A 25,764-nucleotide genomic window follows, 5' to 3' on the forward strand; every position below is an offset into this window, starting at 1 on the left:
CAAGTTCTTAGGCAAGCAGAACTGTTTTTATGCTTCTAGATTACTTGTGTAAGAATGCTTTATTTATAAAGATTGGCCTAAGAGATATTTTATGCATTTTATTAATTTTCATTGAGTGGGATATATGAATCTTAATATTCTTTTTAAAAATATTGCAATTTAGATAGTTGTGTGTGGTGCTCCACAACTTCAATTCTTGTATTCAGGACGCAGATGCATTTGAGATCATCCATCCTGGGCTCCAGGTTACCCCTTGCTACATACAAAGACCTGCATCAAAAGGAAAGAAGTGTGCGTGTGCGCACACACATACATACACACACACACACACACACAGAGTACTGCAACTTACATTGTGGTACATAATGAGGAACTGTTGAACACAAACTCAAAATAGCTTGTGACATTGTGACTTCATTTTGTTATTCTAATCAACGATGCAAGTCCTATCATAGATATCACAGGATTCACTATTCTGGCTTTCCACGTATTCAAGAATAAGAACAATATCTCCGTTACCTCAACTGTTGCCAGTATGTTTGAGCCTTCTCAGCACAGAGATGATTTCTCTACTTTCTTTGTATCCCCAGCACCTTGGACAGTGCTGGCCACAAACCACTCCATAGCAACAGTTTGACAGCCTAAATTATTTCCTTGTGATAACATAAGCGATGTCACTGGGGGTATACATTACCTGGGCTTAAATATGCTCTCATTTCGCTACTTCTGTGCAATTTACTCCAAATAGCCATTTCACTTTTAAGACAGGATTTAGTTTAAAATGAAGTCTCGCTCTAAAATTAACGCTAGGCTAGAAACTGTTGAAGAATATCTAAGTCTTTGTCCTTACAAAATCACCACAATAAAGTAAGAGAAGTTTAATGTCTCAAATTTTTCCTTTAAAAACAGGTTTATATATTCTGACCTGCAAACTTACAAGGGGATTTCTATGGGTTAAAGTAAGTCACTCGAGCCTACTCTCCTGAAATAAAATTGGAAGGAAAAAGAACAAAATTCCCCTCAAACATTAGGAGTATTATTACTGTGAATCAATATGGATAAATGTAAACTGGAAACGCATTTTTCTTAATTCATTGTCAGATCAGACGATTCTTTATTGATACATTTGTTCTGACTACTATTACTCACGTGCACAACAGTAAAAAAAAAAATGGATCTCAGAAATTACCAGTTTGTTTTCACTGAAGAAATTGGCCTTTAGCGAGGAGAGGGGAAAATATGGTGCCCAGTGCTACTGAGATGCACTTAAAACATCCCTGGAAGCACATATTTATTCAGTTTGCCCTAAATTAGTCATTTCTCCTTATCTCCTCAAGAACCCTTTGTCTGTGGGACAGCGGGTCTGACGAGCATTGTCTATTCGCGGAAAAGCCATCCCAGGACTCCGCCCGAGCTGGGGGTGGGGAAGGAGCCGCGCATGGAGAGACTGACTGAGCATTAAAGTGAGTGAACAAAGAGAAGTACCGGAAGCGCGCGCCAGCGCCTCTAAGAGCTGCGTCTAGAGACTCCGCTGGGTCAGGCTGAGGGTGCAGGATGCTCCAACCGGCTTCCCAAGGAAAAGAGCTCAAGTAAATAATTGATGGAGATTGATCGGACCTGAGACAAAGCTTTGCAGGAAGCCAAGGCATCCGATTTTAAGCGGTCTTGGAGTCTTCTGCCAAATACAGGAAATGGAAATGGAGAGAGGAATTTGATGAGCCAGGCTGAATAATTCTGCATCTCGGGCGTGGCTCTTGCCTTTTTGTCTTTCTGCCTCCCACCCGCTACCCTGGTTCCCCATCCTTCTCTTTCTTCTTTAAGCAACCACTCCGGTTACTTCTCTCCTGTCTTCCCTTCAATCCCGCCCTCTTTCCAGCCCAGTCCGGTGAGGTCAGCTCATGAATACCGCTGCACTTCCTGGGGAAGAGTCTGGCACTGCTTGGCACCCCGGGTATTGCCTGCTGCATTTGCAGCCCAGCCAGCCAAGCACCGCCGGCTAGGAGTCAACTCCCAGAGCTCTAAGTCTTTGTGGTTGTCGCCTTTGTTCGGAGAAACAGAGTGGGTGTGGATCCCGTGCAAGCAAGCGCGCCCAGAAGAAATTCGCCTATAACACTACGGAAGCTGGGAAGTTGAACTTTCTCTGAAAGGTAGAAAAATAAAGTCGGAGGTCTCCGGCTTCCTGGAAGCAAAAGCCACTGCAGAGAAGTGAGATCTTCTGGATTTCTAAAGACACGAAGAGAAACGGGGTGGGTCCTGGGACAGATAGGATTTGAGATGAAAAGGGTTGATTTGGTCCTTACTATCATTGCTTGGATGGATATTGCCACTGGAGAAACTGTGAGATACATTACCTTATTACTTTGTCAGGGAACAAGTGACAGACACTAGGTTCCTTAGATTGTGGAACTAATTAATGAAACCCAAGCTTTCGTTGAGGTTATAGTCTGGGCGGGTGAGGCTTCAGCTGGTGACTTTCTGAGTTCCCGCGTGGTTCTACTTGGTTAAATATAACATTGCATTGTCAGTACAATTAAGCTGGGTGGCCCACTTTAGTCTGACCCACGGTAAAGTAGGCCAGACTTTTTAGCAGAGGGTAACTTTGGTTTTCCTTCTGAAGTAATCATTGTTTATTTTTGTATTACAAAGGGAGTTGAAAAGAGATTACAGAGGGAGAAAGGAAGGTGGAGGAGTTTTGGGTGCCTTTCCGTTATGAAAGGACAAATGATTACATCCTCAATTGAGATACTTACAACAGACAATAAGAGTAATAATGGGAAACCATGTCTCCTAAAAGCTCTCTCTCTCTCTCCCTCTCTCTCTCTCTCTCTCCCTCCCTCTCTCTCTCTCTCTCTCCCTCTCTCTCTCTCTCTCTCTCTGTGTGTGTGTGTGTGTGTGTGTGTGTGCGCGCGTGCGTGTGTGTGCGTGTGTGTGTGTGTGTGTGTGTGTGTGTGTGTGTGTGTGACCTTCCTCTGCTTTACCAGTAAAGGTAAATGAGGTTCTTGGAAAGGGGCCAAATGAACTAGCTGTCTGAACCACTAGCAAGGAAAATCCACAGGTCTTTTCTGTCCTCTGGATTAAAATGGTATGTTTATACTGGAAAGCTAACACAATGTATCTTACCGCCCTAAAGGAAGACAAACAGCCTTTTGGTTAAATAGTGTTCCATGGTTCTGTTTCAGAATTTGGCTCCATAGGAATGTCTGAGCATTTTAACATTTTTAAATTTAGGTTTTATTTTATGCATATGGGTGTTTTGCCTGCATGCATATTTGTGTACCACATATGGGTCTGGTGCCCAGGGATGACAGAAGAGTGTATCAGGTTCCCTGAAACTGAAGTTACAGAGAGCTTAGAGATGTCACCTGAGTGCTTGGAGCAGACCCTGTGTCCTCTGAAAGAGCAGCCAATGTAATTAACCACTCTGCTATTTCTCTAGTGGGCATTTTAAAACTTCTACTCAGTCTATTATATACTATCTAAGGAGATGGTTCAGAATAAAACTGTTTTCTATGTTGTACTTGCAACTCAGTCCACCTTAAGTGCAGAACAGGAAGAAGCGAGGACAAATTCGCCATTAAAAACTTCGCAGCCTGTAGATAAAGCTGTTCATCAAATTTTTCAACAAGTATTTTTAAGCTGCTAAAATAATCTCTTTTGGGTTGTCAATGACTGAATCTTATAACTAATTCTTAATAGCAGCTTTTTCTTGAGCTTGGGGTTGATTCATATTCATTCTTTACAGTGTGTGTGTGTGTGTGTGTGTGTGTGTGTTCCATTCTAAAGAAAGTTGGCTAAAATTCTCTGAAGACAACATTAAGGGCTGGGGATGAGTGGGAAAAGTGTCATTTATCCAGGGAAAATCTTCTCTAGGATCTTACATTATAGCCTTATTTCTTTAACTGACAATTAGGAATACTAATTTAATACCCCCCCCACACACACACACACACACTAAACTAGGTTTAAAATACAGATTTGGAGTCAGAGGAGGAAGCTGTTTAACAACTATAATATCTAAACACTTCCTTTACCTTTCTATCCTTTTCCACTTTTCATCTCCCCTGCCCCCATTTCCTTCACCTTTCATTTCTTTCTGAACCTGTGCCTCACCCATCCCAGGTACAGGTTACCTAGGGAGTGCAAGTTTTAGCTGCCTTCAGATCCTTTTGACTGAGGTGGAGTAAGATGGAGACAGCGCCACTTTGGGCAAAGTGAGGACTTACAGCCCTGAATCTTTCACCTACTCAAAGCTTCCATCAAACCTTTGGTTTCCGAGTCTGATAATTCTCTCTAGCTTCCCTTGTACAGCACATTGACCTTTGGCTCTACAACAGTGTAAACATACTGTATATTTTTCTTCTATTTCCATCCCAGCTTACACAGGAAGGTTGGTGACAGAAAGGAGAGAAGAGGATGATCTAGAGATGGACGCTTCCAAGTGGCATCCAGTAGGTTCTTTCTAGACTGCCATGAGTCAGCCACCGTCCGGGGGCGCTGCCCCAGCCGCAACCTCAGCTTCTGCGGCCGCCGCAGCCACGGAGGCTCGCATGCACCCGGAGGGCTGCAGCAGAAAGCAGCAGCGAGCTCAATCACCCGCTAGGCCTAGGGACAATTCTCTTCGTCAGACCGCCGGGGCCACGCGGTCCCCGCTTGGGGTCGGCCCTAAGCTCAATTCTGTTCGGCAGCAGCAGCTGCAGCAGCAGCAACAGCAGGGTAACAAGATAACCGGTCGGAGCACCTCTGGGACCGGCTCCAGAGGACTCGGAGGCGGGGCGGAGAAGGCGGTGCCCTCCATACCCAAAGGGGCTGTTCCCGGAGCTGTCCAGCCCGCGCCTGGTGCTGAAGGGTCCCCCGCGGCGATCCTGGCCTCTGTGAGCTTCAGGAGGTCCGGACAGCCGGAAGAGGCACCCCGGGAAATAGAATCCGGGCCCTCGAAAGTCGGGGAACCTCCTCCGCTCGGGGGAGTAGGAGGGGGCGGGGAAGGAGGAGGAGCCGGTGGTGGCCCGGGGGACCGGGAGGGGGGCGCTCCGCAGCCGCCGCCGCCCAGGGGTTGGCGAGGGAAAGGCGTCCGCGCAACGCAGAGGGGTAGCAGCGTTGCGGAGGGAGTCTCCCCTTCACCACCCACCGCTGCTACGAGCAAAACCCCCGGCCCAGGTAGCAGAAACTCTGGTAGCGGCAGCACAGGGAGCGGCAGCGGTGGTGGAGGGAGCTACTGGAAGGAGGGATGTCTGCAGTCTGAGCTCATCCAGTTCCATCTCAAGAAGGAGCGGGCGGCAGCGGCGGCGGCCGCGGCTCAGATGCACACTAAAAACGGTGGCGGCGGCAGCCGCAGTTCCCCAGTCGCCGGCGCTCCAGCCATCTGTGAGCCCCTTGTAGTCCCCTCCTCCTCCCCAATGGCGGCTGCAGCCGAGGGCCCCCAGCAGAGCGCCGAGGGCAACGGTAGCGGCGGGGCCATGCAGGCAGCTGCTCCCCCTTCGTCCCAGCCGCACTCGCAGCAGCTCCAAGAGCAAGAAGATATGCAGGAGGAGATGGAGAAGCTGAGGGAAGAGAACGAGACTCTCAAGGTGAGAAAGAGAGGGGGTGGGACCCGAATGGGGGAGGGGAAGTGCGGGGCCTCCGATGATTAGGGCGTGTCCTGGTAGGTTTGGAAGGCTGCTGACCTTTTAGGACCACATGAAAGGAGGAAAACTAGGAAGATGGGGGCGGGGGTGGTCCATGGCTTGCTCCTAATTAGAAACGGAACTAATATTAATACCGTTGTGTTTAAAACCAAATCTAGGCCTTCGTTTACCCAATTATCATGATTTGCCCCACTTTCTCACAGGCAGAGAGGCCTAAACTAGGCCTGGTTTGCTTTCAGCTCCCTGTCACTCCTGTCTTGTGCAGAGGAAGGCAGTAAAGCTAGGAATTGGGAATAGGGATGGGATGTACATGGTGCATATCTGAGGGGCTAGTGGCAAGACTGGTTGTGACCCATAGCCTGTCACCGTCTCAGAACGAGATCGATGAGCTGAGGACCGAGATGGACGAGATGAGGGATACTTTCTTCGAGGAGGATGCCTGTCAACTGCAGGAAATGCGCCATGAGTTGGAGCGAGCCAACAAAAACTGCCGGATTCTGCAGTACCGCCTCCGCAAAGCCGAGCGCAAAAGGCTCCGCTACGCGCAGACTGGGGAAATTGATGGCGAGCTGTTGCGCAGCCTGGAGCAGGATCTCAAGGTCTCTTGCAGGGGTGGTGTGGGTGGGGGAGAGCGAGGGCGAGAGCCAGGGCGGGCTAGGGTCTATGGGTGGAGACTTTGGAGGGCTCTTTGCATTGAAAGGGCCTTCACTGAAGGACGACAAAGGGCAATAGTTTTCAAGAGTTCGTTCACCACAAAATGTCAGCATCTGGGAATAGAAGGATCTATTCAGTTTAGTAGGAGGAGGATCTCCTGGGAGTAACTCTTCAGGAAGTAATAAGAGGGTTCCTCCCTCGTCCACTGAAACAAGGCCATGGTAAAGTACAGGCTCTACAGGGCCTCCTGTGATCTAGCTTCCAATGATGTACTTCCTGTGAAGGCCAGGTGGAATCAGGCATTCAAGAGTGGATTACTGGTGGAGCACTGACCTCCAGAATAAGAACAGTACTGAGAAAATAGTTAAGGTCTTTTTCCTCAGATTTTCTCCAGGGTGTATTCCCATCAGCACTCATCCCTTCTGTAACTCCCCCTGAAAAGCAGCCTGTCTACACAGCAAGCCATTTGAAGGAGGAGAGTAGATCAGAAGAAAACACCTTGTTTTGAAATCAAGTTGCCCATTCAGAGTGTATCCCAGAGAACAGGGTACCAGACAGCTCAGAGTTTACAGTAGACTCTTTTGTGGGGTGCTCTTTCTTCATTTTGAAAACAGGCAGATTTTATTTACAAGGCAAACTGGACATTCAGCACATCTCCATTGACAACCAAATATACTTTTAACTATTATTAATTTCATCGCTATGCAAGTAGAGTTAATTACCCTAGATGTGTTTCAAAGAAAGCTCTTGGCAAACATCTTATGGAAGTCTTTGCTCCATTCTTTTGGTTTGCTTTGGAATCCGTCATGACTCATCAGAAAATATAGCAACAATACATATAATGTTGACTGATTTGGAGTAAAAAAATCTGTGAGGTAGATATTATAAATGGGGCTACTTTATAGGTGCACAAATGGCACTTTAAACAAAATGTGTATTGGTATTTTGCCCAAATGCATGTCTGTGCCCCACATGAGTGCCCGGTGTCTCTGGAAGCCAGAAAAGGCCATAGCGTCTGGAAATTGAACAAAGCCCTCTAGAAAAGCATTCAGTGTACTTAACCACTTAGGTTCAACCCCAACCAAAAGCATTTTTTACATAAGTTCTATGCATGTACCTGGGCCTTGTAACAATCCCAGCAATAGCCAAGTTCCCTTTATCCAACATAAACCAGGACTGGCTGTTTCCTAAGCCTCTAACATTTCTTCAAAGCCCTATGATTTTCAAGATAATTTTAAAACTTGGGGTAAAAATACATACTAGTAAAACAAAAAGGAATCTCAAAAACTAGAATGTTCCTAAACCTAAGTACTTGGAACTAGCTAGAATTATGAGGAAAAGAGCAAGCCCAACTACCCAGAAGTTAAAACTGTCTTTCTCCATTTCTCAGTGGTGGCTGTAGTGGCAACATATACCTCATGGTATCACTGTAAAACTAAAGCAGATATCTTAACTCTATCTACAACTGAACATGAAATAAAATAAATGTCACTCTGATGTAGTGAAGTAAAGGGACAAAGTTGACCCAGGCCATATGACTACCTGTTAATCATACCTGTTGAACATCTTCTTTAATACTTCCCTACTCTACAAAGCAGGTATAGCAGTAGCATCTATCCCATGCGAATGCTGTGAGGATTAAGTGATTGCTATAGATGAATGACTTATAGATGCGGTATTGGGAACATGGTCACATAGGAAATACTCTGGAAATACTGGCTCTTAATGCCTTCAATATGAATAAATTATAATTTATCTTTGCAAACATATCATTTTTAGGTTGCAAAGGATGTATCTGTGAGACTTCACCATGAATTAGAAAATGTGGAAGAAAAAAGGACAACAACAGAAGATGAAAATGAGAAACTGAGGCAGCAGCTAATCGAAGTTGAAATTGCAAAGCAAGCTTTACAGAACGAACTGGAAAAAATGAAGGAGGTTAGTATCTGTTTCATGGTTAACTGTGTTAGTTCTGCTCTTTGGAACAGAATCTCAAGGATGAACATCACTGATAAAGTTATTCTTTCCTGATTACAACTTGTAACTCAATAGAGTAAGAGATAGAAGATTTCATACTAACAAGTGAATAGTAAAGAAAATGTTCTAACCTGAATTTTAATTTAACTTACCGTGTGCAATAAGCAGCTACAAGCTGTTTGTGTTGTTGAAATGTGTGTGAATTAAATACATTAAATATCACACACACATGATATAAAAAGATAAGGATTAATCTTAAGATAAGGATGACTTTGTTAGTTGAAGGGAATAGTTTTGTGAGATTATTGCTGTGTTCCTAGAACAGTAAAATTCTGGAATAGGCAGGGATGTAAAGACCTTTCAGTCTATCCCAGTCATTATTTGGGTTTGTCTATAACAAAGTTTCATAAGTTGTCTAATGTACAGAATACTATCCTGAAACTCTTCCATCCCAGCCACTTCCACCCCATCAGAGTTCTGGTGAAAGGGTTTCTTTGTTTCCAGTTGAGACCTACACAATTGTACCTCAAAGTGATTCATCTTGGTTCTGTCTTTTAGGGTGAGGGATTTAATACTCTCTTTTTCATGTTGCTCTGTGAATGTCCCTGCTTTACTTACCTTCCATCTTCTGAAAGAATAATGATATAGAAATAAACAGAGATGAAACAAAAACAAAAAAAATATCTATCAATAAGTAATTAGAATCATGATAAACACATTCACGGAACTAAAATATTTTTTATACTACTTGAGTTATTGGCAGTGTAATGTATGAAAATTGTGAGTGAAAATCAGCAAAAGCAGAAATGGACTATTTAGAATTTCAGAGAAAATCTTAGTCTTTGAATGCACTGAATATTGAACTCCTCATATCTGCCATTCACAGTAAAAATATAAGCAGTGTGGTTAAGAATCTATTAAGTGTAGGAACGCTGAAATATTATGTTAGTGGAGCAAACTATTCTTTGTGTTCTTTGTGCCCACTTATACTACCTTAACTTTAAATACCTTTTCATTTTTAAAAAAATATTTCATTCATTGAATAATTTTTTTGAACTAGGATCTCTTTGTGTAGGTCTGAAACTTTCTTCATAATCAGGTTGGCCTCAGGCTTGAGGTATTTCTGTCTCTGCTTCCCAAGGTCTGAGATTGTAGATGTGTACCATCTACACTTGATCTAAACATCTTTTTCACGTGACAGTATAAGGAAAGTACTATTGTTGATATATGCTTCTTGACCACTAATTTACATACTGTAGCACAGAGTGCCTCTGTGTTACAGTAGAAAAGTATAGAGATTGAGAATCATGTAATATGCTTTCATCAGTAACTAATGGGATGACCTTGAAAGGCTTCTAACTTCTATTTTTCTCTACTTATTCTAAACTGTAAAGATTGTTTCAAATGTCTCCTCCTCTGACATATTTTATCACACACTCCAAGGCATTGCCATTTAGATAACAGCACATACCTTTTTCCCCTAAAGTTTTAAAGTCAAATATGAAATTAGTGTATGTAAAAGTATGTATTGTCTTACGCAATAATGCACAGGTAAAGAGTTTCAAAGTTTTATTGTTTCTGGGGAAGTAGGGGATGAAGTAGGTTTAATTTTCAAGGACTGCATTCATAAAATACCAGATATTTTACTTTCTCACTCTTCTGGAGGTCAAAGGTTTCAGCAGAATTGATGCCTTCTGAGAGCCATGAGGGAAGGATCTGACCTAAGCCCCTCCCTCCTTAGCTTGTTGATAGTCCCACCTCACTCACTAGAGTTCTCTCTCTCTCTCTCTCTCTCTCTCCCTCTCACTCTCTCTCTCTTTCTCTCTCTCTCTCTCTCTCTCTCTCTCTCTCTCTCTTTCTTTCTCTCTTTCCCCCACGCTTTCCTCTGTGTGTGTGTGTGTGTGTGTGTGTGTGTGTGTGTGTGTGTGTGTGTGTATTGTATAGACATTTGTGGAAGTCAGAAGTCAGCCTCAGATGGAATTTCTCATTTCTCAGAGTCTGTCCACCTTGTTTGTTGAGACAGGCCTTCTCACTGCCATCTATGACTCAAGGACTAGGCTAAGCTGGCTGGCCAGGAAGCTCCAGCGATCCTTATCACTCTGCCCCCTCAGGGCAAGGTTTAGAGAGATGCACCATCACACTCAGGCTTGCCATGTGATGCTAAGAATGTAACTCAGGTACTTGGGTTTGCAAGGCAATCAATCACCTTAGTGTCTAACATATTTCTTCAACACCCAGTACTTCCTATTTAAAGTTATATTAGACTAAAGTCTACACTAATATCTTTACTTTCTTCTTCTTTTTTTTATTGTTTTGGAGCTCTATTGTAGAAAGGCAGGGAGAAAGGGGAGAAGGCAGAAAGAGAGATACTGGCCATGGCCACGTGGAGAGAGGGAGGAAGGGAAAGAGAGAAGGAGGGCTAAAGAATAAGAAAGGTAAAAAGGATAGCTTTACTTTCAATTGTAAAAGTATCCTTTATCTTTGTAAAAAAACATATTTCCAAATAATTTTCTCCAAGCTAGTGATCATATTCTAATTGGGGATTAAGATTTTAACATGCATTTGAAAAAGAAGGTAAAGGAAGATCACATTGCTTAGTGTGGGCAAGTGAGAGTCCAGTGTTGTTCTCCTGCGGCCTCTTTCTGTCTATGTGTGATTTTGTTTGTTTGTTTGTTTGTTTGGAGGGAGCACTTCCTGGTTTTTGTCTACAACCTCAAAAACATTCAAGTAAAATCAAACCTTACTTGATTGCCAGAGATAAAAAGAGAAATATCTTGCAATTTGGTGTCATGTAAATATTTCTCAAGTGGATAATCTCAAATTTGTATTTAAGAATGGCTTAACTTGCGGAACCTGGTAGGGGAGCTGACAGAAGGATTGGAGTAGCAGATGGGGATTGCAACCCCATTAGAAGAACAACATAGGCTGGCTTGACTACCAAGTTCTCCCAAAGTCTAGAAAAACAACCAAGGAGTGTACCTGGAGGAATCCATGGCTCCAGATACATATATAACAGAGGATAGCCTTGCCCAACAACAATGGGAGGGGAGGCCCTTGTTCCTGTGGAGGTTGGATGCTCTAGAGTAGGGGGATGTTGGAGGGGTGGGGCCAGAGAGTCTGGGTGTGTGGGGGGGTGCTCTCATACAGGCAAAAGGGAGACGGGAGGGCAGATGTGAGATTCGGGGGGTTTGGTGGAGGGGTAACCAGAAGTGGGATATCATTAGAGATGTAAAATAATGAAATGATTAATAAAAAAAAAAAGAAAAACAAAGAATGGCTCAAATTGAGGAATTAGGAGATGGCACAGTACACAAAATATTCACCTGATAAGCATGAGGACATGAGTTCAGATCCCCAGCACTTCTGTAAAGCCAAGAAGGTCATGACATTTATCATGCATCAGTAACTCTAGTGGGTGGAGGCAAAGACAGACAGATTCTGGAGTCTCAATGGCCAGTAAACCTAGATGATATAGGGAGACCCAGGTCGAGGAAAAGGCCATGTCCCCCCAAAGGAGGTAGAAATTGATAGAGGAAGACACCCAACACTAACTTCCAATCTCCACACACATGGCCCATGTGATCACGTACATTGGTGGATACAAAACAGAATGGTATAAGGGTTGTCTGATTTTCATCCTCTGTCCTGAAATAGAGTACAATACTCATAGACCCATCCACTAGCCAGACAGATGGGCTGTCCTGAATTGTAAAATAAGAATCACTTCCCTGTGGTGCTTGCTTTCTCAAAGGCTCTGGTACTCAATTGGGAAGATGTGGGCATCATATCAGACAGTGGGGACCTGAAAAATAGTCCATGTTCACCAAAAACTAAGGGGACCTCAAAGTCAGACTCTGATTAAATGACGTAGTCGTGAAAGCCTAGAGACTTTCTGCACGATATTGGCTTTCTTTGTTTATTATGTGTGCGGCCCATATGTTTGTGTTCATGTGCATGCAGGTACATTCACCTGCATTTATGTGTGCATGGAGGTCAGAGGTCATCAGATATTCCCCTTCCTGATCTCTAACTTAAATTTTGAAAGAGTATCTCTCCAGTTGGTCTATTGGTCTTAGGAGCACTGTCCAGAATCCAGTCCAGGTTCTTATGCTTGTTCAGCAGACACTTTGGTCACTGAACAATCACCCCAGTCCAGGACATTAGCTTTTAAAAATACCTTTTTACTAAGAAAAATAATATTAGAAAATGTGTGTTGGGGTGAGGGAAGAAAAGTTAATGTTACGGAATGACATATGGAAATGTAGAGAATGCTAAATATCATAAGGAAAAAATGAAAACCTACCAGGCAGGCATAACCATCTGCACCAGGCTGACTTCAGAGAGTCAGGAAAGCACCTGCAAGAAACATAGTTTAAAAGTCAGAAATATCTTATTCAAATAAGGCATTTGGAGTAATTACATATTTATCATCTAAGAGAACAATGCTAAAAATTAGCTCCAGGCTGGTAATATGTCTTAGGAGATGAAGGCACTTGCCTCCAAGACTGACACAATCTGAATTTGAGTCCCAGAACCCACATCTTAAAAGGAGAGGACCGACTCCCTAAAACTGACTCCTGAGTTTTATATGTGGGCTATGAAATCCACCCTAAAACAAACAAACAAACAAACAATAAATAAAGCAATAATTAAAATAAACAATTATCTTGTAGAATGGAGCTATTACCCATCATCTTTCTTCTTTGTAAAGTGAAGGTATTTAAATCCTTACTGAGAGTGAACCATGTGAACTAGTAGCCTTTTGTGTCACTCTGCCCACAGAGTAAAACATAGCTGTGTCAAATTCAGATGAAAAGACACTAGTAATAGAGTAAAACCATGAAATATTAAATAAAAGCAGTATTCTAAAATCCTAAGATTCTAGCTGCATGTGTGCATCTGTATAAATTATGGACAGTGCTCCTAAGACCAATTAGACCATCTGGTAGAGTTTGGAACCATTTACTAGAACTTTAACTAGCTTCAAGGGTATTGACCAATTGTTCTCAAACTGGTGGCTGCACAGAGTTCTGTGCCCTTGCGTACATCCATCTGCTTGCTGTCTCCCTCTGAGAGGTTGGAGTGGGCACTTGGGATTAAGAACTGAGTAGAAGCAGGATGAGGGTAATTGGTTTAGGCTCTTGCAATTTGTTCCTTCTATTGAAACAGCTGATATTCTGCCAACTGTAAACAAGAGGGACCTCTTAAAATTCTGCCTTCGAACCTTAATAGCATTCTCATGCCCATTATGAAACATCGATTTGCTTGTAGCAGTATGTCTTCTTCCTGGAGTAAAATGCTTTTGCCCTTTCTATAACCCAGAGAAAATGACAGGCTGGCTTTCAGCATCATAAAGGATCACAACAATATAGAGTTCTCTGAAAGTTATTGCACACAAACAAGAAACTCTGTCACAATAGGTTTGCACACATAGGATCAAGTTAGGGTTTTGTAGGAGACTCTGTACATGTTCCCTGGGTTGAATAAGCTTTTGTCCCTGTGAAACCAGTTGCTCCCTTTCATGGAATTTTCCTGATGCTATTAGAGGTGGCATCATTTTTGGTGCTTCAAAGCTTCTCATGTTCATCATGAGGAAAGAGGTTTTCCTAGGTCATTTTTAATGACCACAGTTTGAAAAACGGTTCATTATAGTTTCTTGTGAGACTATGCCGGGGCCTAGCAAACACAGAAGTGGATGCTCACAGTCAGCTATTGGATGGATCACAGGGCCCCCAATGGAGGAGCTAGAGAAAGTACCCAAGGAGCTAAAGGGATCTGCAACCCTATAGGTGGAACAACAATATGAACTACCCAGTACCCCCCGGAGCTCGTGTCTCTAGCTGCATATGTATCAGAAGATGGCCTAGTCGGCCATCAGTGGAAAGAGAGGCCCCTTGGCCATGCAAACTTTATCTACCTCAGTACAGGGGAACGCCAGGGCCAAGAATTGGGAGTGTGTGGGGGGGAGTGAGGGGGGGGCTTTTGGGATAGCATTGGAAATGTAAATGAAATAAATACCTAATAAAAAAAGAGAAACTTGAACAGAAGTCATTTAAAGAAGAAAAAACGAAATGAGCTGATGGCGCACAGTGTTTGCTGCGTCTTTATATTTCAGAACCTGTTATCTTTGTTGTTTCTCTCTCAGTCTTACATAAGAAGCTTAGAGAAAAAAAAATTTTTTTTAAATCTTCATGTTTTGACTCTAGAAGACTCTTAACGGCCTAGCTGCAAGAGCATCATCTAGCCTGGGGACTTTTCTTTTCTGTGTGCTTGGTTTATATATCCTATCTATTATCATGCATACTCATCCTGAATCACAGAAACAATTAGCACTATAAATTTTAGCAGTCATAGCCACATATCTGATGATTTTAACACATGGGGCATTTTAATAGATAAGTTTATGCCTTATATGTTTACAATATTGTATGCATTTTCTTATATAAAATTAGGTTCTGCTATTAACTATACTTGGTTTTTGTAGGTCATATTTACCTAAGTTATAAGGTGCAGAATGCAGTTCTGACTAGCAAATCACTGACAGGATAGCCGCATGATATAGTTTTAATGGGAAATCCATCAACATGTGATTATTTTCTGCTTGTCCTGGTTGCTTATTAAAATTGGGAAAATGCGGGGTTGCTGAAAGGGCTCATTGGTTAGGAGCACCTGCTGCTGTTGCACAGGACTTGGGTTTAGTTCTCAGCACCCACATAATGTCTCACAACCACCTATAACTCCAGTTGCAAGAAGTTCAATGTCCCTCAGACCTCCTTGGCCTTCTATACATGGTGCACATACACGCACATACATACATATACACATATACATACGTATACACACACACATAAAATAAATACCTTTCATACTTAATGATGTTGAAATGACCATTATTTTTAAACACATGAGTTCTTTTTCTAGTCACAGACAATAATTTGTTGAGCAACATAAAAGGCTGTGCTGGAGAAGCACTGGGAAGTCTGGCTTCCACAAAGCTAATCTTTGTTGTCAGTGCATTTTTTTATTACACTTTGTTTGTTTTGTCCTCTTACATGTATGCACATGCACAAATCATAGCACCCATGCAGAGGTCAGAGGACAACTCATGTACATTGATATTCTTTCTACCATGTGGGTCCATGTGATGGAACTTCTGTCATCAAGTTTGGCAGTAGGTGCCTTTACTTGCTGAGTCATGCCCCACACTTGAACAAATTCTCAAAAATATATTTGTTGAGGAATTATAAATTTTACTGGACCTTTTAAATAAAATCACATATGTAGTAGTATATACTCAGAAGAAATTTCTAAACTTGGTCTTGGACAAGTGAATTCTTTCCCAGATGTCAAGCAGAAGCAATGATAGTTCGTAGCTAAGAAATTGATATAGTAGTTTGTGATTATACTGAATATTTCAGTTATATTTTATACTTATATATAAATTACAGAATTTATATATAAAAGTTATAACTATTTACATAAAAATACCAGTCAGCACTAACCCTACATCTCCAAGCATACACACACAGTTGATCAGATTCCAGCTCCTTTTTTGGTTGGAATTTTAATCATATACATGGGAAATAGTAAAACTTTGTGTAAGCACAAAGTTTATGGACTAGTGACATAACTCAGTGGCAAAGCAGTTACCCCTTGTGCACAAGATCCAAACATCACAGAAAGGAAAGGAATAGGAAGGGAGGAAAGGACAAGGGGAAGGGAAGAGGGGGAAAGGGAAGGGAGGGGAAGGGAGAGGAGGGGAGGGGAGGAAAGAAGAAGAGAAGGGAAGGAAGGGGAAGGGAGGAGAATGGAAAGGAATTTCACTTGATTCAGCACACTCTTTGGGAGCACCACCCCTTTCTATCTAAAATTCTTATCAACCTGAATGTTAAAAAACATAATGGGTGAGCTTGAGAGATGGTTCAGTGCTTAAGAGCACCAACTGCTCTTCCAGAGGTTCTGAGTTCAATTCTCAGCAACCACATTGTGACTCACAACCATATGTCCAACTATGGAATCCAGTGTCCTCTTTTGGTATGTCTGAAGGCATATACTCACATTAAGTAAATAGATAGATAGATAGATAGATAGATAGATAGATAGATAGATAGATAGATAGATAGAAAAAAATCTTTTTAAAAAATTCAAGTTCAGAATCAAAAAGGCTAGAGTTTGGAGGAAAAAAACATAATGGGCATCATCATGCAATAGCTGTGTTTGAAGTTCTGCTGAATTTGCTATTACAATGTATTTATGAGCCCTGAGTTTCTGGTTCAGACTAGTTTGATACAGTCTAAGAGCCCTGAGCTGTGCTTTGAATGACCCACTCCTGAGGGGCAAGTCAGCACTTTGCCTATAGAAAAATCTCATTACAATAGCTAATATAGTTATAGTTGAAGGTTGTTTACAGCTCTGATTTCTACATCCAGATTGCTTTTTATAGGTGAATTATAAGCATCACAATAAAGTTAGTCAACAGTTGGTCAAAGGTTTAGAAACAAAAGTTCAGACAAGATGAAAGTAAGGTTCACCCAAGGGATATGCATGCTGTGAGATGGCTCTGAGTTCAGCAGCAATCAAAATAGGAGAAAGGTCGAAAGAACTTCTTTCCTAGCCATGGCCATATATGTAGGCAACACTTAGGTGCTAAGAACTGTTCATTGTTTTACACAGACTCGATTTCAGCCAGTATGGATAGATGAGCTTTCTAAACAATGCTTGATTTTAGGCTACAGGATCCTTAAATTAGAAAATAAAAGTTTTCAGAAAATAAAATCAGGTACCTTCTCATGACTTCTAACTTGAGTGTGATTGATTAGAAAGTGAGTATGCTCTGGAATCGGGGAGCCACATTTCTTATGACACATACCTGAACTCTGTACAGCTCCGTCTCTTTCTTTATAAGGGCCAAAGTGAGTATTTTCAACCGTCCTTATTTTCAAAGGTCTGTGATGGCAGCAGGAGTTCAGATTGGTAGGTCGCAGCACATCTATAATCAGAAAGAAGAGAGTAATGGCTGTTTGTGTTCATCTTAACTTTTTCCTTTTTATTCAGTCCAGGACCCCAGGTACCATAGTTAAGGTGTGTCTTCCCATCCCAACCTAATCTAGACAATCCCTCACAGGTGTGTCTCAGGGCTTGCCTTTTATGTAACTCTACCAAACTGGAAATTCTTTCTAGTTTCTCACTTTCAAGTTTCTAATTTTGCTTGGGTTTGTATATATGACAAACATAAACCTCATATAAAATGGCCTCTACTAAGAATCTCAGTCATCATCTATTGAATTCCAAGTTTATAACTGAGACCTACATAGTATATGTGGTGCCTTTAGACTTTGGGCAATATTATGATATATCCCCCACAGGCTTATGCCTGACTGCTTCATCCTTGATTGACAGTGCTATTTGAGGAGAATCTGGAAATGTTAGAGCTTAAGCCTAGCAGGAAAACTTAGGCAAGGAGGAATTTATATTTCAAAGTGATGCATGGTTCCCAGACGCCTCCTCCTCACATGCTACTCTCAGTGTGCATAGGACTAAAACCCTCCTGAGCCACACACTCCCACTTCCATAATGTTTCCCAAAACATCCATGAATTGAGCACTCTGACATCATAAGCTCCAAACAAACATGAACTACTATTATATATCTATAATATATGTATATATTATATATGGGGTATATAAAATATATATTTATAAGGGATATCAAATATTGTCATCATGGAGATAGTCGGTCCACTCAAGTTAATTATTTTATGGAATTAATTTGTAGTACAAGATATGGAAAATATACGTTAAAATTAAGAATAAGCAGGCTGATTAGTACATGCCTTTCATCCTGGCACTAAAGAACTGGAAGTTTTTACATTATTATTTTATGGAATAAAATAATTCTGGGACTGACAATTTTTAATGGAAAGTACCTTGACAGCTAATTATTATAGAAAATTATTTGATGTTCATGATTTCAGAAGATTTTCATAAGAATTTCCAGGTTGAGTTCTCTGAGATCAAGGTCCAGACCTGGTTTTGTTTTGTTTTGTTTCTTATAAATTTCTCAACACCCGGTTTGGTGTCAGGTTATAGACAATTTGACCATCTTTGTTTGTAATATGATAACTTGTATTTCATAGTTATTATCTCTTTTTTTGTTTTTTTGGTTCTGTTGTTTGGAGACCATGTTTTATAGACCCTAGGCTGCTTTTAAGCTCACTATGTAGCTGAGGATGCCCTTGAACTTCTGATCCTCCTTCCAGTTCTTAAGTGTCAGGATGAAAGGCATGTACTAATCAGCCTGCTTATACTTAATTTTAACATATATTTTCCATATCTTGTACTATAAATTCCCTCAGACTTGGTTGAGTTTATCTTCATTATCTCCATAGCAACCAGAGCACAGCCTGACACAAACCTGATGAACAATAAGTAATTATGAATAACAAAAATTATAAAATTATAGTTAAGAGAGATGTTTTGTTTTTGAATAAATAAAACAGAAAAAGAAACAAGCAAACAAAATAACATCAGAACAGTGAATCAAAACAAAACTGTTTCTATGGAGCCTAATGCAATATAAGCAAGATGAGAATGGAGCTGGTGGATAAAGGCAGCCTCATCTGCTTTGCTCTCCTGCCCCACTGCTCTCTGCATGCTGAAGAACAGAGAAAAGCATTGCTCATCAAATGTATTAGAGCACAAGGTGTGCTAGGTTGTTCTGTAGTGTTATTGAATCCACAGCTAAAACCTTAGTTCTCTATGTTTAAAGACTATACTTCTACTAAACTGATGGATGCATGTATATATAAAACCTGGGGCTAAAGAGGAGGATGCTAAGATGAGCTTGATGCCATAGAAGCATCTTGTTATCTGTTGAAATCAGAATTCACTTAGTTCCTTGGTCACTTAAAACCCATGCTGCTTTGGAACAGGTAATACACAATGTCATTGCATACTGGGGCGCATTTTCTAAATTAAATATCCTTTTGTTTTGGTGATTTTTATACTTGCCTGCATTTTAAGAGATATACAATTATTCATTCGATGTTTTTAATAGACATAAATTTATTTATCTGACCTTTAAAATATAATTCCATTTTTTTTTACATTCTATGGTCATTTAAACTGATCTTTATAACAGATGGTAAATGACATTTGAAGATGTCATTAAGCTTCCCTCCTGACATTTTCCACTTCATACTTAAATATTTCAGTTAATAGGGCCATTTATATTCAGCACAATTCACTTAGAAGAACTTAAAATAAAAAATTCAAATTCAAAGTACCCTGCATTCACTTGCTGCCTGGCTCAGTTGTTTCCAGTGATCCAAACAGTTAATCATAAAGGCAAACACCTCATAACGTTAGTTCCGTTATCATTTTTCTTCACAAAGCTTCCTATCATCCCATTGGCCAAGAACCTTAAATTGTAGCATAAATAGACAACCCATTTGCATTGCAGTACACTGATAAGTATTGACAGTTTGTATGAAGGCATATCCTTTACCTCCTTGCAAATGGAAGAAAAATTTCAGACCATGGTCCATTTACTTAAACTTAAGAAAAGCTCACATGGAAGGTATTCTCTTCCAAAGATATTTATAGCTGTTAGAGGTCCAGTTAAGTGTAAATTTGGATAATTGTATTTTATAAGGGTTCTATTGGTAGTAATCCTGTTTTTAATTCTTTGGTTTCTTGTAACATATATCTGTGTAATTTTTGGCTTTCTTAATTACTGAACTTAAAAATGAAGTGAGGAATTAAAAAGTCAGTTCATTCAGACTTTGAGACCATAGGCTTCATTAGTACAAAGAGAAACCTAAGCTTAGCTTGCTGGTGCTAAGGTCTTCACTGTTAGAGTACATGGCTTCAGTTTCAAGCCATCTTTGCTTTTATATGCCATCACATAGCTCTTCTGTATTTGCTTACTGCCCTCAGCCCCTCTTCCCTATCCTAAGTCAACTATGGAGACACCTACCACTCTCCAAACACTCTGTTGCTCTTACGTTTCGTATGATTATGATTATAATCGTACAATGGGTGACATTTGCATATGGTTTCTTTTACACACTTGTTATCTATTCATTTATTAGAAAGTAAATGTTGGAAACATTTTTTTTTCTGGATCAGCTAGACTGTAACTGATTAGATAACCCAGGGTATCCTCAGACTCAATGCAATGCTATTGTCTCGGCCTCCAGTGCATGGCACACACCTGAAGAACTATGCTTACTTCCCATTTTATGGTTAATGTGGCTGAGGACAACACATTTTTTATGTAAATGTCTGTTAAAATGGAAATCCTATGTCACACAGTGTATTTACTTCTAACTTGTAGTACTCTAACAGCTGCTTTCCAGAGCATCTGCATCACTGCCCTTCCCACCATCTATATCATAGCCAGTACTGATTGCCTATTGAATTCTTCTTGTAGCTACATTACTAATTTTAAACAAAATACCATTGTGGTTTAAATTTATATTTCCTAATTATGTTGAGTATCATTTTAAACGTATATTGTTCATTTACTTGTTTTCTGCAGTATCTATCTATCTATCTATCTATCTATCTATCTATCTATCTCTATCTATCATCTATCTATCATCTATCTGTTTATGTCTATTTTTAGTTGCATTTTCTACATATTTTTGAAGTCTAATTTGGGTGTCTTTTACCTTTTACATACCAGATTTTCATCGTATAAATGATTTGAGTTTTTCTTCTATTTTAAATGTTTTTATATTTATTTTTTACTATGTTCGTGTCTGTCAGGGTTGGCGATGGGTATATGTACCTGTCTGCCATCACAGGAGCCAAAAGAGGTCACAGGTATCAGATCCTCCTGGAGCTCACAGGACATGGGTGCTGGGAACTGAACGTGGGTCCTCTGCAAAAGCAGTATGCAATCTTAACCACTGAGCCATATCTCTTCAGCAGCCTACATGTTATTTTTTATATATTTTTATTTTTTAGTTGCTATACAAACTTTGTACTTACCAGGCATTTTATTGTACTTTGAAACACAATTTAACCTATAATTATCAAGTCAATGTAATTAGCATTTATAGCTAATTTATACCTCCTCAGAAATGATCTGTTCTGTGTATTGGGAAACTTAAAATTTTTCTTGTTTCTTTGAAGTATATAATAGAGGGTTATACTCTTTAGGTACACTACCATACCATAACCTATTAGAACTGATTTATCTGCCTATTCTAGTCCAACCATTTTTCCTCTCTGTCCTTAGTGGTCATAGTTCTACTCTATATTTCTATATAATCAGAAGTTTTAGCTTCCAAAATAAGCCAGAGAGTGTGGTGCTTAACTTTTTGTGCCCAATTTTACTTTACATAACGCTTTCCAGGTTTGTTTCCATAGCTAAAAAGATTTTATCCTTTTGTGGGTAGATATTATTCCACTATGTGTGTATGGTAGTGGATATGAATGTTTAACTAAACTAAATGTAGAAATGCTTATGGGATTAGGAGAGTGAGGGCTCTTTCGTTGAGAGAGTACATCTTGGGCTTTCTTATCTAATGAAAGGTTTGATCCATTAGTGGATTCAAAGTTTGAATACACTATTGGCATCTGGTAGAACTGAAGGAAGAAAGTCTTTGAGGCTGTGTCCTTGTGGCGTCTTTGTGTCTTAGCAGTCTTCTGCTTCCTGTCTGTCTTGATATGAGATAACCCTATGCCTTCCCAGCAAGATAGAATGAAACTTCTGGGCCTAGGAACTAAAATTCTTCCTCCCTTAATTCGCCTTTGTCAGGTGATACAAAGGTAATTAACAGAGCGGGTGCATCACATACTTTAATCATTCATTCATCTGTACATGTCTTATTGATTCCATATCTGGATTATCTCTGATAGCTCTGCAATAAGCATGGATGAGCAGGTATTTCTTTAATATGATGGGTTGTTTCATTTAGATCTACATTTCTTGGTCCTATGGTAGTTTTAGTTTGAAGAACTTCCCAACTGTTGTCCACAGTGGCTATACTAATTGAAGTTCCTAAAAGCAGTATGTAAGAGTTTTCCTTATATGTCATTTCCACTAAAATCTGATTTTGCCTTTTTTCATCTTTTAATTTTTCTGTATTATACAAGTTTCACGTGCCACAGTATTGGTGTGGAGGTCAGAGGTTAACTCTCAGAAATCAGTTCTCTCTTCCCACCTTGTGAGTTCTGTATACTGAACTCAGATTGGCCATGAGGCTTGGCCAAAAGTGCCTTTACCCACTGAGCTATTGGAAAAGACTATTTTCCCTCATTGCATAAAGTACATCTTAACTTGTACTCCCTTCTGTTTGTTTTTGGAATTATTTCATTTAATGTCAAGAAGAAATATTTGTGCATGTCATATTGGCGAACTGTGGAGGTTTTACTTGTCCACATAATGCTTCTTGTTCAATTTTTGTTACAGAGGTATAGCCAGCTTGATCTGTATTCCCTCCTGTTTTTGAGAACTACTAGCAATCAGTCTAGCCCTTTTCTGTTTAAGGTAAAAATGGAATTAAGTCTAACTCTGAACACTGAGGGACTCTAGATTTAGAGAATAGGTCAATCTCAGAAAAATTTGAAGGAAGCTTATATGTAATATATACAAAACAATAACTTTCCCTCGAGGCTCTTTAATATGTAAAGATGGTAAGGAAAATTATATCTTGGGATTCACTGTTCAGTTTTTCATCTATTCTATCCCTGCAGGGTTCCTTGCTGTATTGGAATTTTAATAAGAAGAGCATTAGTTTTTGCAATTGAGTTGGGCATCTTCTTCAGATGCATGAGCACGAGAAACTATTGAGCTTGTACTGGGAATACAGGGGAGAGGCACAGGTGTTTGACTACTTCAGAGTCCTGTGTTTTAACAATCCTCAAGAATCACTTCTGGGGACTTTCATTCCTCCTTTTGAGGCATTTCATAAATGATTGACTGCTTTGACATAGAAACGTTTTATTAAATATCCTAAGTATATGCTCATGTAAGGATAGATTTCCAAGTACTCATGTTATATCAATTCTGTAGCATCCTGGCATTTTGGAAAAGCACCCTCAGGCATGTTTGCTACAATCGTCTCAAACAAGCACATTCACATTACAATCACCACATTTATGATTGGTGTTGGTTGAGGCATCATGTAGTAGAGATTGGACTTCTTATTTATAAAATGCTTGACATAGGTTTTGTTTTGTTTGCCACATTGTAGAGAAAGTCCATAAGGAACTGCTATCATTGTCATATGTGGCTTTCTAAATGTCTCAATTGAAGAACTAAAATGATGATTATTATCTATCTCAATAACCATAGCAAGTTAAATGGAATTTGAAAACTCTGCATTTGTTAATGGGTATTAACCACAGCTTAAAACACATACCTTCCCCATGGAAGGAGTATCAAAGGAATAAAATAACTTTAATGATTATTCATAAAATATTAACCAGACTCTCAAATTAAAATAACAAACAAAAAACACAAAACCGAAAATGTGTTGTGAAAAAATCTCCCAGTCTTAACTCCAAATCTTCAATAGAGTTTTTTTAATTAATTAATTAATTTTTTTACACACCATATTTTATTCCCCTCACCCCTGTTCACCCTCCTGTTGCTTCACATCCCATAGCTCCTCCCCATACCCCTGTCTCCACTTGGATGTCCCCATCCCTATGTCACCTGACCTCTAAACGCCCTGGGGCCTCCAATCTCTTGAGGGTTAGGTGCATCATTTCTGAATGAGCACAGACCTGGCAATCCTCTGCTGTATGTGTGTTGGTGGTCTCAAATCAGCTGGTGTATTCTGCCTGTTTGGTGGACCAGTGTTTGAGATGGCACAGGGGTCTAGATTAATTGAGACTGCTGGTCCTCCTACAGGATTGCCCCTCTTCTCAGATTCTTTCAGCCTTCCCTAATTTAATAACTGGGGTCAGCTGCTTCTATTCATTGGTTGGGTGCAATATCTGCACCTGACTCTTTCAGCTGCTCCTTGGGTCTTCCAGGGTGCAGTCATGCTAGGTCCCTTTTTGTGAGCACTCCATAGCCTCAGTAATAGTGGCAGGCTTTGGGACCTCCCCTTGAGTTGGATCCCACTTTGGGCTTGTCACTGGAGCTTCTTTTCCTCAGGTTCCTCTCCATTTCCATGCCTGTAATTCTTTAGACAGGAACAATTATGGGTCAGAGATGTGACTGTGGGATGGCAAACCCATCCCTCACTTGATGCCCTGTCTTCCTGCTGGGGGTGGGCGGGCTCTATAAGTTTCCTCTCCCTACTGTCTGGTATTTCATCTAAGCTCCCTTCCTTTCAGTCCTGAGAGTCTCCCACCTCCCATGTCTCTGGTGCATTCTGAAGGGTCCCTGCAAACTCCTATTTACTGGGTTGCCTGTTTCCATTCTTTCTGCTGGCCCTCAGGGCACCAGTCCTTTTCCCTCACACAATACCAGATAAGGTTCCCCTCTCAGCCCACTCCCTTCCTCTGTCCACTTTTGGTCTCAGGTCCCTTCCTTCCTCCACACTTGGAATTGGTTTCTTCTCCTTCCCAAGTGGAATTGAGGTGTCCTCACTTGGTCACTTCAGCTTGTTGACCTTTTTGAGTTCTGTGGACTGTATCTTGGGTATTCTGTTTCCTCTTCTTTTCTTTTCTTTTCTTTTCTTTTCTTTTCTTTTCTTTTCTTTTCTTTTCTTTTCTTTCTTTCTTTTCTTTTCTTTTTCTTTTTCTTTTCTTTTTTTTTGGCTAATATCCACTTATTACTGAGTACATACCATGCATGTACTTTTGGGTCTTAGCTACCTCACTAGGATGGTATTTTCTATTTCCATCCATTTGCCTGCAAAATTCAGGATGTCCTCGTTCTTAATAGCTAAGTAGTATTCTATTGTATAAATGAACCACATATTCTGTATCCATTCTTCTGTCGTGAGGCATCTAGGTTGTTTCTAGCTTCTGGCTATCACAAATAAGGCCACTATGAACATAGTGGAACATGTGACCCTGTGGCATGGTGGGGCATCTTTTGGGTATATTCTCAAGAGTAGTATATCTGGGTCTTCAGGTAGATCTATGTCCAATTTTCTGAGGAACCTCCAGACTGATTTCCAAAGTGGTTATACCTATTTGCAATCCTACCAGTAATGGAAGAGTATTCCTCTTCCTCCACATCCTGTCCAACATGTGTTGTCACCTGAGGTTTTGATCTTAGCCATTCTCATTGGTGTAAGGTGCAATCTCATTTTGTTCTGCATTTCTCTGCTCACTAAGAACTTTGAACATTTCTTTAGGTGCTTCTCAGCCATTCAAGATTCCTCAGTTGTGAAATCTCAGTTTATTTCTATACACCATTTTTTGATTGGGTTGTTTGGTTTTTTGGTAATTAACTTCTTGAGTTCTTTATATATTTTGGATATTAGCCCTCTATCGGATGTGGGGTTAGTGAAGATTTTTTTCCCAATCGGTACATTGTCAACTTGTCTTATTGACTATGTCCTTTGCCTTACAGAAGCTTTCCAGTTTCATGAGGTCCC

General features: G+C 40.5%; 1 protein-coding gene across 1 annotated transcript in view; it reads left to right on the plus strand.

Annotated features, from left to right (window-relative positions):
- Positions 1-1,806: 1,806 nt before the first annotated feature.
- Soga3 (SOGA family member 3) overlaps positions 1,807-25,764 on the plus strand; it is a 55,635-nt gene continuing 31,677 nt past the window's right edge. The window contains exons 1-4 of the mRNA NM_026138.2: positions 1,807-2,246; positions 4,375-5,564; positions 5,996-6,220; positions 8,055-8,213. Of these exons, the coding sequence (NP_080414.2) occupies positions 4,470-5,564; positions 5,996-6,220; positions 8,055-8,213 (1,479 nt within the window). The 5' untranslated portion in view covers positions 1,807-2,246; positions 4,375-4,469. The remainder of the gene's footprint in view (positions 2,247-4,374; positions 5,565-5,995; positions 6,221-8,054; positions 8,214-25,764) is intronic.

Source organism: Mus musculus, chromosome 10 (genome assembly GCF_000001635.26).
Source record: "Mus musculus strain C57BL/6J chromosome 10, GRCm38.p6 C57BL/6J".
In the NCBI taxonomy this organism is placed as follows: Eukaryota; Metazoa; Chordata; class Mammalia; order Rodentia; family Muridae; genus Mus; species Mus musculus.